This window comes from Cnephaeus nilssonii, assembly GCF_951640355.1.
Source record: "Cnephaeus nilssonii genome assembly, chromosome: 4".
NCBI classification, from domain to species: domain Eukaryota; kingdom Metazoa; phylum Chordata; class Mammalia; order Chiroptera; family Vespertilionidae; genus Cnephaeus; species Cnephaeus nilssonii.
The window spans coordinates 99,595,746-99,610,055 of NC_137075.1; the positions used below are offsets into that span (position 1 = coordinate 99,595,746).

Sequence of the window (14,310 nt, forward strand, 5' to 3'; positions counted from 1 at the left end):
CTCTTTAAATGACATCATTAAAAATGAATACAAGCCACAGACTGGCGGAAAATATTTACAAATGCTATATCTGATAAAGAGCTTGTATCCTGAAAATGACAACACAAAGGAAAACAGGGCAAAATATTCAAACAGATATTTCACCACAGAACGTGTAAGAATAGATAATAGGGACATGAAAAGCTGCTGAACAACATTAATCATTAAGGAAATGCAATTTAAAGCTATAAATCCACTAGACTAGCTCTAAGTGAAAAGCTGGCAATACCAAGAGTTGAAGAGAATGGAAAGAAACTGGGACTCTCCGATACTGCTGGTAGAAATGTAACGTGGTGCAGCCACTTTGGAAAAACAGTTTGGCAGTTTCTTAAAAAGTTAAACATGAACTTATCAGATGACCCATCCATTCCATTCCCATGAATCTATCCAAGGGAAATGAAAACATATGTCTGTGGAAAAATCTGTATGCAAATGTTCACAGCAGCATTATTCATAAGAGCCCCAAAATAGAAACAATCCATATGCTCATCAATTGGTGAATGGACAAACAAAATACAGCATATCGATACAACGGAATAACTAACAAAAAGGAGGGGCCTCTGGGTACATGCTACAATGTGGGTGACCCTCAAAAACATTATACTAAGTTGAAGATGCAAGACATAAAGGACTCAGATCCCACTCCTGACACCAAAAACAAGAAGACATAAAGGACTACTAGATATTCTATGATTCCATTTATATAAAATTTTTAGAAAAGGCCAATCTATAGAGACAAATAATAGATAAGTGGTTGCCTGGCATTGGGGGTGGGAGTGGGGACTGATTGCAAATAGGCTTGAAGAACTCTTTAGGGTGATGGAAATGTTGTAAAGCTGAATTGTGCAGATGATTGCACCGCTGTATAAATTTATTTAAAACTATTAAACTGTAGCCCAGCTGGTGTGGCTCACTGGTTGAGCGTCGATCTGTGAACCAGGAGGTCATGGTTCGATTCCCAGTCAGGGCACATGTACAGGTTGTGGGCTCAATCTCCTGTGGGGGGCGGGCAGGAGGCAGCCAATCAATGATTCTCTCTCATCATTGATGTTTCTATCTCTCTCTCCCTCTCCTTTCCTCTCTGAAATCAGTATATATATTAAAAAACAATTAAACTGTGTATTTATAACATTTTTGCTATAGAAAGTATACCTGAATAAAGCTGCTAAAATATATATCAGCTTGCTTTCTGATAATTCCTGGCTATTGCTCCTTTCCCCATTTTTATGTCTACCTTTTCCTTCTTTTGTCTCTTCTTGGTCAATTTTCATCCCACTCTCAGCAGTTTCCCCTCGCTGTGGGGCCCAGTCCCAGAAAAGAGCTCTACGGGGTCAGAAGGGCCAGGCTGCTCCCGCCCCACAGACCTTACTTCCCATTTTCAGCTGCTAATCTCAAATTGGCTGGAGGCGCTCTCCAATAAATACTTGTTGGCTATTTTAGGGTCTCCTGTTCTCTGGTCCATCAGATGGCCCATCGCTTCCTTCTGCTCACACCCACACAAATGCAAATTACATGCTAGCCTGTAGCTGTTGGTAATTTGTCCCCATCAGCCTGTCCTTAGGGATTCATGAGTATACCCTGTCATCTAGTTTTATTGTAAATGTTGTTCACGGGTTGTGGTTTTCCTATCTGGTTACTGTGTCTTTTTTATGTGGCTATGTGAGAAGATCCAAATGCCACCACTGTTGTTATCATCTTCCCAGATTTCAGTTGCCAATTCTTACCTTTCCATCAGGGAGCTGACAAACCCTTCACTTACTTGTCAAGCCCATGTATAATGCTTACTATGGGCCAGACACCATCCAAACACACTATAATTACTAAGTCACTTAATCCACTAACAACACTATGAAGTAGGTTCTATTATTATCCCCAGTTTACAAGTGAGAAAACTGAAACACAGAGAGGTTAAATAGCTCGCCAATGTCACAGTAAATGTAAGATTTAAACCCAGGCAGCTGGATCCAGAGCCAGTGCTCTTGGACCACTAGACTTACGCTGCTCTCAAGAGCTTATAATGTGTATCTGGTCTGGGAGACCTAGCATTCAACCATGACTACCTCCTGTCCCCAATCCTCCCTAACAAGGGGAAATCTTACCCCTCCCTCAAAGACCAAGTTCAAATGTCAATTCTAAAAAACTTGAACTCACCCAGGCAAGCAGCTTCTTCCTCCTTCCTCCCCACCTTCTCCTTCCCCCTCCCATCCTTCAGGCTGGTGCTTTTCACCAGGTGTTACACTTACTGTTGACACCCTTGTCTTCCCCATGAGCTCAAAGAACATTGGTATTCATCTCGTGCCTCCAGAGCACACCCTAGTGACTGGCCCCTAGCAGACTCTCAATGAGCATTTGTGAAATTGAGTAGGCAATTGTTTTTCTCCTTAACTAGCTCAAAATGTACTTGGAAAGCAATAAAACTGCATCTTTTTTGAAAAAAAAAATCTGTATTCAGAGATTTTACCAAGTCTGGCTAATGTTTTTCTGGGTATTTTTTGGAAGAAACACAGCATTGGATTCGTCCTGATATTTTAGTGGCTTGTTTACAACATGAAGAGATGGCTGCTTCTGATGCTTTTCTGCCAGATTCAAAGGAGAACCAGCTACCACGCCCACCAACCCAGCACCTGGCATCAGAGCGAGCAGCAGAAGAGAGCTACGGCGTGTCAGTGCTGGGCCTAGAGAATTAGCATCAAAGTCACTTGTGAATAAGAAGTCAAAATTCAAACCTGAAGCAGAGAAGGTGGAAAACCCAAACATCAATTGAAAAAAAGAATTCATTAATTTTTTTAAATCTTGTAATTTAATGCAGGACTTTGCTATGAGAAAATACATTTTTATCATAGATTTCCTTATTGGTGTACAGATCGATGGCAGACGTTGCTACACAAATACAAAGGCAGGTATTTGTAAGAAAATGTATGGCCCCCCTCATTTTCAATAGAAGGTTCTAGTGTTTCCTTAAAAAAAAAAAAAAAGTAAGAAATTCTCCAAAGATGTCTCAGTCATTTTCTGGGCTTTAGCTCAATCTCTCTTAAGAGTTAACTAAAAATACCTCTGCGAAAAAGAAAAAAAAAAAAAAAAAAGGAGAGAAAAACAATGATTTAAAAAGAAATAGGTAGGAAGTAAAAAAAGCTGGGGCCTCCACTCCCACCCTTCCCTCATGTAAAATATTAATGCATTTGACACCTAAACCAGAGGAGGAAAGAAGTAGGTTAACCATGAGCCGGAATAAGGATGCTACGCACTTTCCCACAATCCCTCCCAGGCAGCTACAGCATGGCCTGCTCTGCGGCACAGACATTCACCAAATTATCAAGAAAGCTCCCAACAGTCAGAGAAGGCGAGTCTGGCTTCCTTCTGTCCAGACAGGATGTGCATTCCTCTTTCCCAACACACATGTGTCATTTCAATGGCCTGCCCTTGAGGGGCTGCTAAAACACTCTCCTGTGCTTCTGTGTCCAATTTCATTCAGCCCATGAAGGGTTCAACTCGAAGAGTCACATCTTTTTTTAAAACGTGGGTCTGGGAGGCCCTTGGAGCAAATGCTCTCAAACAACTAACCCACAGAAGACAATCATTCTCTTTCCTGTGGTGGGAACTCCGGAATCCCATCCAGATGTGTATGTGGTACACTGAAGTAAGGAGGCCTAGAGCACCAAAATGCTGCCACGCTAGGAGCTTCTAGACATGAACGAGTCTGCCAGGACCTGCATAAGGAGTTACTCGTAATAAAGCCACCATCACTGTAAATACCCCCTCCCCCCCAGTCGCAGAGACAGGGCACAAAACAGAGGTCCCTATGACCCAGAAACGCTATTTGTTCCTGAGATCCAGGAAGTCATTTGCTACCTGGCCCCCTTCACCCTCTTTGCACAGAAGGACATCATACGCAGTAAGACCTAGATGGTCAGTGACATCCCCCTCCTTTCCACCAAGAAGCAGCGATCAGGGCAGCAGGTCCCATGAAGCCAGTCCAGGTGGTTCTGTTCATCCTTATATCCCCAGGACCTAGCACAGTGTTCAATAAACATATCTAGCTTTCAATACATGTATGTTGCATTAACTAAAGAAAACACACTGCTAGGCATCTGTGAGCCACAACCATCTCAGCTGAAAATGAATTCATTCGTTCATTCATTCATTCATTCATTCATGTCCAACTGTACACCAGACGCTGCTCAAGATACAGATCCCTCCCCAAATAAAACAGACAAAAGTTCCTACCCCAGTGGAACTTATATTCCAATGATTGGAGACAGACAGTAAACAAGTTATATCAGGAAAAAATAGAATGTGGACAAAGGGTTAACAAATTCCTTTCCTCTTCTGCTTGAGAATTTGACCTTAGGTTAACTTTCCAATTCTGTTTCCTTGGCAACCTAATAAAGATAAAATGTCAATTATGTTACCAGGCAACATTGCTTATGTTAAAAAATGACCCTGGGGGGCACCAAAGTGGATAAAGGGGATCAACTATTTGCTAAAGGAAACTGAACTTCCGGTAGGGAGCACACAATGGAGTACACAGATGCCCGCCCCGCCCATCCCACCCCTGCACTTTGGGAGCCTAGAACGATCTCCCCGTGCTTCTGCTGAAGCCAAGGACAGACCATCACGGAGCCACCCACCTTACTGAACACCGACAAAGCGTCCAGGTGGCACAGGACTCTTAACACTCATTAAGTGCTGGCACTTACGAAGTGCACTGAAAGCTATCACCTGTGCCCCGTGGCTCACCCTGGACGTGGTCTTGGAGATCCATAATTAACACTGACAAAGATTCCTTTGTTTCCATACTAAAGTTTTGGTGGCATTAAGGGATGAGCCAGACCAATATACATTTAAACAGAGAGAGAAAATTCGCTGACACTTTTTATGACATAATTACATCTGGACTGGCTTTTAAAAGTTCTTATTTTCTAAGTGGAATGCACTCCTTGGAGCTGTGCTACTTAGTACTCCATTTTTAAGAAGAGAGTACTGAGTGTGGGCAACGTGGTCTGAGTGGTTAGAACTCCAACTGGGTGCCAGCGGATGTACAGGTCCCAGCTCCGCCACCCACTAGTGGTGTGACCCTGAGTAAATCATATTGCCTTGTTTATTGACTATTTCCCCAACCAAGATGTCAACCCCATAAAGGCAGGGACTGGTCTGACTTGTTCACTTAGAACAGTGTTTGGCACTAGAAGTGAGATTCTTGATAAAAATTTATTGAATGAGCCCATCTGGTGTGGCTCTGTGGTTGAGTGTCAACCCATGAACTAGGAGATCATCGTTTGATTGCCAGTGGGGTATATGCCTGGGTTGCAGGCTCGATCCCCAGTAAGGGGCAGCCAACCAATGATTCTCTCTCATCATTGATGTTTCTCTCTCTTTCCTTCTCCCTTCCTCTCTCTGAAATCAATAAAAACATTTTTTTAAAAAGGGAATAAATAGCCACTGTTCATTTTTTTAAAGGCACAAGGGGACAAATAGAGACTTTTTAAAAAATTACCGAATGACTACTGAATGTCATTGATTCCTCTGGACCCGATTCCTCATCTCTAAAGGACAGTGACTAACACACATGTGCTCTCATACATTTGAGCTCCTGGGTTTTCAGCTATTACAAAAACTTTCCTGAGGAGGGAAATGTGAAGTGCTTAGCACAGTAAGCTACACTGATCAACGTCTTCCGGACACACGACTGCCTGGGTGACAGGTGGCATCACCACGGTGGCCCTGGCTGGCCAGTTGCAAGGCTCAGCTTGCTCCACGAGCTTCCCTCCTGAGGCTGCTGCAGTAAAGGAAGTCGTCCCCGTACACAGACTCTCTCCCTGTCCCTCCCTCTCCCTCTCCACACTTCCTCCATCACCCCCATCTTCCTCTCAGTCAACTGCTCAGGTCAGAATGTCACCACTAGCCAAAACAAAAAAACAAACAAACAAACAAAACAACAAGTAAAATAAGCCACGTCCAACTGAAATGGTACAGATGACGGCTGGCATTGGATTCCTGCCAAATGAACCACCTGATTCTTGGCCCTTCCTGGCCTCTCCACGCCTGAGAATAAATTCTCTATTCCTTAACCTGGTTTTCAGTCTTCCACCATCTCTCCCTCCAGCAGGAACTCTACCTTAGAAATTAAAATGGAAAAGGAAGTAACATTTATTGAAAATGACTTAACCTACAAAATGCCACCACTTCCTCCTGTTTCATTTGCTCTTTACCCAATCTGGCTTCTGCTCTTAAACCATCGACCAAAAGTCTATTCGAGGTCACTGATGCCTTCCACGTTATCCACTCCAATGCTTTGGTCTTTGCCCTTATTAATATCACAGCACCATTCAACATGGACGTGGTCCCTTCCTTCTCCCGGCACATCTTCCCCTGTAGGTTTTCCCGGGACACACCCTCATGGCGTCCCTCTGACCTCAGGCAGCGCCTGCACAAGTTCCTCCCCTTTACTCAACACCCAACTATTGCTGGGTCCTGGGCAGTCTTTGCTTCCCTCTCTACACTCTGTCCCTCATTGATTTCATCCAGTCCAATGTGATGAAACTCCTGATTTATAACTCAAGCTCCAACCTTCCCTCTGTGCTCATACATGTTCCTAGTTGACAATTCCACTCAGCTATACGTCTCATAGGCATCTCAAACATAACACATCCAATGGCAAATCCTTGATAGCCCCATTTCCAAATCCGACCCTCTCCTTGGTCCCATTCCATCTAACCAATTCTCAAGAAATCCACAGACTTCTATATAAACCTTCACTCTAAGCAGAATGGCCTCCTTACACCCTGCAGGGTATGTAAGCCTCTAAGCACAGGACCTGGCACATAGTAGGTTTGCTCAGTCGTCCAACAAGTATTGATTGAGTGTGGCTTCCTGCCAAGAACTGTGCTTGGTACTACATTGGTGAATTTAAGGAACATAACCCAGGTTCTCAGGGAGGATATAGTCAAGTAAAGGAGACAGATAATAAACTAGTAAACCAATGTACAGAGTTACAAATTGCAGTTAGTACTGGGAAAGGAATGTGTGCAGTGAGAGCAAATAACAGAGGGCACCTGCTGAGACGGGGTGCTCGGCCAGGCCTCGCAAGGAAGTGACACTGAGACCAAGACTCGCAGGAAGTAAGTGGCATCCCAGACCCAAGCTTCTCTGGCAATTCTGGCTGCAAAGACTCACGGTGTGTGTGTGTGTGTGTGTGTGTGTGTGTGTGTGTGTGTGTGAGACATTTCTCTTCTTCTTATCAGGCTGAGGGGATCCCCACACTGAGGTCGTTTTCCGGCCCAAATAACATCCAATGTTACTGCGTCAGCCCAGTCAGCCCCCCTCTGAAATACTGTTATTAGGCGTTACCCTAGCTCAGTGGTCGGCAAACTCATTAGTCAACAGAGCCAAATATCAACAGTACAATGATTGAAATTTCTTTTGAGAGCCAAATTTTTTAAACTTAAACTTCTTCTAACACCACTTCTTCAAAATAGACTCGCCCAGGCCATGGTATTTTGTGGAAGAGCCACACTCAAGGGGCCAAAGAGCCACATGTGGCTCACGAGCCGCAGTTTGCCGACCACGGCCCTAGCTAACTGCTTTGCATCAGCAGCAGCATCTGCTTAAACCAGCCGTCTAAACAAGTGCCACTCCTTGAACACTGGTGGTGTGAGGCTCAGCAATGCAATGAGTGACAGATGCCTGCTTCGTGAGCTTCCTTTTCAGCTGCAACCTGACCTTCATCTGGTCCCTCGTCCCCCTGGAAGGTCGGCGGGCAACACCAACATGGGAAATTACCATTTACCACTTGCTGTTTGCCTGCTGCCTCCCGGTGTTTTCACATGCCTTTTCTTATTTGTGCCTCGCCACAGCTCTAAAGTAGGTGGGATTAGCCCTATTTTGCAGATAAAGAAACGGATGCCTCGTGAGGAGAAGGGCTGGTTCCAAACCCAGGCCTTCTGGTCCCAGGGCCCTTGCTGCAGGAGCTCAGTGCCTGCCGTGGGCGGGGCAATGCAAGAACCCTCAGAGGCAGCCGTCCTGGTCCTCTGAGGCTACAGCTCTCTGACTTCACCCTCTGCAGAGCCTGAGCAGGATTTTTTTCCATCCTTAACAGGCCTGCCGCTGCCACCCAGCGGGATAAGAGACACAGCTGTGAAGCAGATGTGTGTTCCAAGTCAGCCCTGACCCGGACACTGGGGTGGACAGCAACCAGAAAGAGGTCTGGGGGTGAGAGGAAGGGAAGAGAGGGCGAGGAAAAGGGGGAGCAGAGGGACCAGGAGAGGAAAGAAGGAGAAACAGGTGATCTGTGGCATGTAGATGAGGCATGAGGAAAAGTTGGCGAGAAAACACCAATCAGCGGAGGCTGGGAACCATCCCCTGGGCAGGTCTCACACCAGGGCTCAAGCGCTCCCTCACAGAAGGCAGGCGCTGGACAAAGCCACTGTCTGAGGGTTCAACCAAGCCCCTCCACATGGAGTGACCCCAGGGGTACAGTGCTAAACAACTGAACCCGCAGCCAGGTCACCGTGTGTAGAACAGGGGCCATGCTACGGATACTGACGACCTCAAAGGTGGCAAAGGACATGGAGAGAGGCCACCATGAGGAGTCAGGACGGTGAAGGAAAAGCACTTGGTACATGAAAGCATCCCTGGGTCTAAGGGATTAGGAGGGGCCCAGGTTCTCTCTGAAGGAGACTCAAGGTCACTAGTTTGGCGCTCACTCAAAAAAGATGGGGGATTATGAAAGAATAAAAGTGATTACTATAACTCATTAAATCCTTGGGGATGACAACCAAAAAACTGAATATCTTTAAGTATATTTTTAAAGAAAAAGATGTGCTTTATCAATTTCTGTCTCTCATTGCAAAACTCTTGTCTAATGCATTTCCCTATCCCTGAAAATCAGTCAGACCCTGTCCATTATATGCTCCCAGATGCCCGTTTTTAAAGTGCAGAAAATCAAAAAAGGTGCGAGACAAGCACGGAGCAGACACATCAGGAGACGGAACCAGCTGCCCCAGCTGCCCCTGCTCTCAGAGATGCTGCTGTAGGCGTCCACTGATAAATGCCCCCCAGGTGTGGCCCCTGGGCCCTGAGTAACCCTGATGGCACTTGGCTTGACCAAAACTTCCCACAGATTTCTCTCCTTCCGTGAATATTTTGTGGTCTCGAAACTGGCCTTGACCTCCACCTCCCCCAAAAGTAATCCCTTGTTACTGCTGCACAGCCCAGCCTTCAGAACTGGGACACTGTGGAGCAGCTGGCCCAATGCCATCACAATGGGTCTTCAGAGCCCCGAGAGAAGGGCAAGGACAAGGAAAGAGAAGCAAAGGCTTCCAAGTTGAGCAGTCCCTTAACTCTGGCTACATCAGTGGGAAACTCCTTGAACTTGGGTAAAATTCCCGGCGTGTAACCCATCATCTAGTGAGAAATAACACACCTCTCCTCCTCATTACTCTTCAGCTGGGTTCAGGGAGCAGCCGTGTCTCATGGCAGGAGGTCAGAGCCCAGTGGTCCTGCTGCTCCTCCTCAACAAACAGCCTTCGGAGATGAAAATGTGTTCCCAGCCCATCCTTATCAATCTCACACCAAGCATTTTCTATGGAAGGGGTGGGTGGCTCCCCTGAGAGCCCCCAGGAAACAGCGTATCCACCACACAGCTCACAGGTTAGAAGGAGGGAGGGTATTGGTTGGGGGTCCTCTGTGATGACCACCATTTATTGTGAAAACGAAGAAAAATCAGATCACTAGAAAAAAAAATTCCACATTCCCTCCCTTCTCCCTCTATCTACTAGTAAAACAGCAAAACTCAGCTTAGAGGACATGCACCATCGCTCAGACGATCTCAATCAATGGCAGATGAGATCCAATTTGAGCACATCTTAGTGCCAAAGCCACCAAGCCATTCCAAACCTTGGGGTGTCTGGTGTGGACTATGCCAATCTGAGCCAGTGGCCCGCAGGGCACAGCAGGCCTTGCCCACAGGTTAATAGGGTCTGGGAAATAGGCAAATGGAAATTGGATGTGTGTGGCTCTGGGCCCCCAGGAAGATGAAATCCCACTTCCACGAGCTGCACCCCAAGGTTTGAAGCTCGTAACAATGAAGAGGGAGCAACTCCATTGTTCGTGTATCCAGAGGCTGGGACTGGGTCCTAGAGGAAGGGAACAGGCCTCCGGGCCTCCATGCACAGCCCAGCAGGAGCTACAGAGGAACCGATACCTACTGTTGGTCTTCATGCACATCTATCCTGCAGCACAATGTCAAAACAAGGGACAGCTGAAGAGATTTGGAACAGAATCATGGCATTTCTCATAAGAGCAACACAGAAAAGATCAAACATCAAGTGCATTCGAGAGCTCTCTCCCTTACATTCAGGCTCTCAGACCTTCCTCAGACCCTCTTCAGAGGCAGCTCGGGTAGAAAACGTTCTTGTGTGGCATCACAGCCACGCTCACTTTCATAAAAACTGTCTGAGCCTGGCCAGGGTGGCTCAGTGTTTGAGAGTCGACCTATAAACCAGGTGATCAAAGTTCGATTCCTGGTCAGGGCACATGCCCGGGTTGCGGGCTTGATCCCCGGTAGGGGGCGTGCAGGAGTCAGCGATCCATGTTTCTCTCTTGTCGACATTTCTATCTCTTTTCCCTTCTCCCTTCATCTATCTAAAATCAATAAAGACATATTTAAAAAAAGAAAACCGCCGGTGACCTGGCAAATCCGATTCTCTGAACTGATCAGCCATTCCGAGGAAGACGATCCTGTGTGCCAGGGTTTCCAGTTCACTACCCTTTCCCCTAACAAAGGGCGGGAGGGGGCTGTGCAGTCCCATCAAGCACAGCTCCCATCAGATTCCCCGCTGGGCTTGGTGCTCCACACTTGTGACCCAGACCCACACAAGAGCCCCCCGCCCCCTCCTCCCACCTTCAAATCTCATGGGAAACTGAGAGAGCCAGGTGAGGAGAGAAAAAAGAGCCTATGTTCATTCTTTTTTTTAAAAAAAATTTCCAATTATAGTTCATATTTTAAATACTTTTGTTATAATAACTAAACTGAAGACAGCGTTATAAGGCTTTCTATTCTCCTGCTTGAGGACCTTGATTAAAAAATAAAGAAGGCTTACCCATTTTTGAAATAGAGGACATGGGCTCTCTGAAGTCCTGTTTCTAGGAAAAAACCTAGTTCTTGATCGTGGGGAGCAGGGCCAGGCTTAGGGCTTCTGTTCTGAATATTAGTAAGTATTACCTAGAAGGGGAGAAAATTGGAAAACTAATCAGATCCACATCCAACTCTACTTCCTTCAAACCCTATCGCTAAATGCAGTGCACAACTGGAAAACTCAACGTCCTTTTGCAAACATCTGTGCAAAGGCCCTGGTGCAGATGTGGCAGGATCAGGAAAACAGAAAACGACTGTGAGATAGGAGGCAACCAAGCAACCTGGGGACAGGTGTGGCCCTCCTGGCACTGGGGGCTGAGGCGTGAAGGACGCTGATGCGTGCCTGGTGCCAGGAGAAGCATTAGAGCCGGAGTGGCTCTGCTGAATGCCAGGCTGTTGACAGAGAGGCTGAATGACACAGAAGCAGGTCCCAGCAACGGCCAGAAACAGTCATCACCCACCAAAGGCCGAGGTCACTGGCTGGCAGACGCAGCTTCAGCCGTCCATGAGCCTGATGAGCTCCAGAAAGAGCTGAGAAGTGCTGTGTCTGGCGCTGGCTGAAAGTTAACCGGGGAGGGCAAACTCTCCAGGCTACCAAAGTGAGGCCTTTGGGCTGAGTAGCAGTTGGCTATTCTCAAGGGGCAAGTTGAGAAAAACAACCTAAGCATCAAGTCTCCCGCACTTGACCTCTTGTCAACAGATAAGGAGGCTTTTAAAAGCTTAAGTTTTTAGCTTTGCAGGTAAGACTCCCTACTAATCAGGAGACAGGATTACAAGTTGAGTGGGTCACAGTGATGTATACAGAGGCCACTCTCTTTGAACTCACAAGCCAAATAAAGCACTCATCCAACAGAAGCTGCTGGTGGCTCATTAAAAATCCATATGCCCAGCTGGTGTTGCTCAGTGGTTAAGCATCGACCTATGAACCAGGAGGTCACAGTTCGATTCCCAGTCGGGGCACATGCCCGGGTTATAGGCTCCATCCCTAGTAGGGGAGTGGGGTGCAGGAGGCAGCCGATCAATGATTCTCTCTCATCGTTGTTTCTATCTCTCTCTCCCTCTTCCTTCCTCTCTGAAATCAATAAAAATGTATTTTAAAAAAATCCATACTAGTGCTCTCTAAACACACTGGCCACATCTACTGAAAGTCAGCAGCTCTTTAAAGACCCAGATGTTAGCCAAACCCCCAAATATTCTAGAGGTCTTGAACTTACTCTCCAAGTGGAGTTAAAGCAACCGCTAGTTCTCTAACTTGCCAGGTTTGGGGAAAAGAAAAGGATGAGGCACCCAACTGAACAGTATGTCCTGGAATGAAATCCAGTGGGTAACCCCTGAATTTGAACTGCATCCCAGCATCTTATCAAAACTGCCTTGCTGCTTCATGACCTCTGCAAGTGCTAACAGGTAGGTGTGTCTCCTACCTCCAACAAGCATGGGTGTTTTTGGCTCTAATGCGGGCCCCTCCCCCACCCTTCCTCCAGTGATGGAGATGCACACAGTGGGGACCTGAGCACTTGTCCTTTCTCCCTTAAATCTCTCTCAAGATGACTTCATTCATTCCTCTGAGCTTCAAAAATCAGCCACATGCTGCCAACTCCCACATTTATCATCTCTAATCCAGACTTTCCCTCTGAATTCCAGACTCATGTATCCAACTACTTCCTTGGCATCTCCATGTGGAGGTCCGACTCTGAAACCTTTAAAAATGATCCTTCATGGGCTTTTGAGAATAGTTGTTAATGTCAAAGAATGCCATGATTATTTTAAAGCAAAAACAATTCAGTATAGTACAAAAATAAAATCTAAAATCATCTCAAAATTCTACCACAGGAATAACCAGTTAGCATTGATTGAACAATAGTCCAGATAGCTCTGTTGTCAGGAGAGAAAGTTAAAAATCATTTTGCAGAAACTGAGGTTGCGTTCTATGTGTGTTCAAATTTGAACCATTACATTTAATTTTAATTTGATAGAAGAAACTAAAGTGTGACCAAAGTAATCACTCGACTTTAAAGAAAAATTTGTTTTTTTTCCCACATAGTTCATAAGAGGTCTCTCTAAAGTTTAAAATATCTCATATTGTGTGTGTGTTCGTGTGTGTGTGTATATGTGCGTGTGTGCAGGAAAAGAGAGAGAGAGATGAAAGTAGGTGATTCTTTTACCTACATGTTTCAACTTTATAAAGTATCTATTGATTCACAGTAAAGATGAGGAAATTAAGATACAGTATTCATATTTCATACTTCATATTATCTTCTTATAATCTATGTATATAAAAGACTAAGTGACCAACTAGCCATTCATCTGACCGACCAACCAACCGGTACATATGACGCGCACTGGCAATTTAATAATAATCGTTGACTCACACATGCGTGATACATGTAAGGCTCTCGCTGGTGCCAATTGCACACGTGTGTTTCAATCTGTCATTGTTGATCGTGAATTTGGTTGACACTTCTATTATAGAGAAAGGGCGAATAGCGATATTAAAATATTTCTTCTAATTAATTTCCTTTCAATGTGCACGAATCTGTGCACCGGGCCACTAGTGTTGTAATAAAAAAGAAAAAAAAGACAGCTAGTAAACAAATAGATGAAAATAATTCAACCTGTCTGATAGTCAAAGAAATGCAAAAACTAAAACTGCAAGGGCCATTTTCACCTAGCAAATCAGCAAAGTAACTTTTATACAGCAAGCCTGTCAAGACTGCACAAAGCCACGCCCCTCTTGCACTGCCAAAGGGAGAGGAGCTTAGCCTGACTTGTAGAGAGCAAGTGAGCACAGTATGTAGTAACGAGAATGTTAAAACCTATCCCCACTTCTGGAGACTTGCCCGTAGAAACAACGTGAAGCAAAGGACAACGCTGCCTGAAGGGAGTTCCCATCGCAGCATTATTCCCAACTACAGGCTGTACCCGACAGTAAGTTATTGATAGCATAGCGGCCATCCACTGATGAACTCTGATACAACCTTGAAGACACTTCCAGGTTCTGACATAATGTTGAGTGAAAAAACACAGGTTAAAAATACTTTAATGCTATACAATTATGAAGGCAAAGACTGACTGAACATGTATGAAAATTAAAATGAAACTTTTCCAGACTTTTCTAAGTCAGCTTTAGGGATGTTGCA

The 14,310-nt window shown here is 45.4% G+C and overlaps 1 protein-coding gene across 4 annotated transcripts in view; it reads right to left on the reverse strand.

Moving 5' to 3' along the window:
- Positions 1-14,310, reverse strand: part of TTC7B (tetratricopeptide repeat domain 7B) — a 193,559-nt gene that overhangs the window by 129,752 nt on the left and 49,497 nt on the right. For all 4 annotated transcript variants that reach the window (XM_079768075.1, XM_079768072.1, XM_079768073.1 and 1 more), the window contains exon 5: positions 11,139-11,260. In XM_079768075.1, the coding sequence (XP_079624201.1) occupies positions 11,139-11,260 (122 nt within the window). The remainder of the gene's footprint in view (positions 1-11,138; positions 11,261-14,310) is intronic.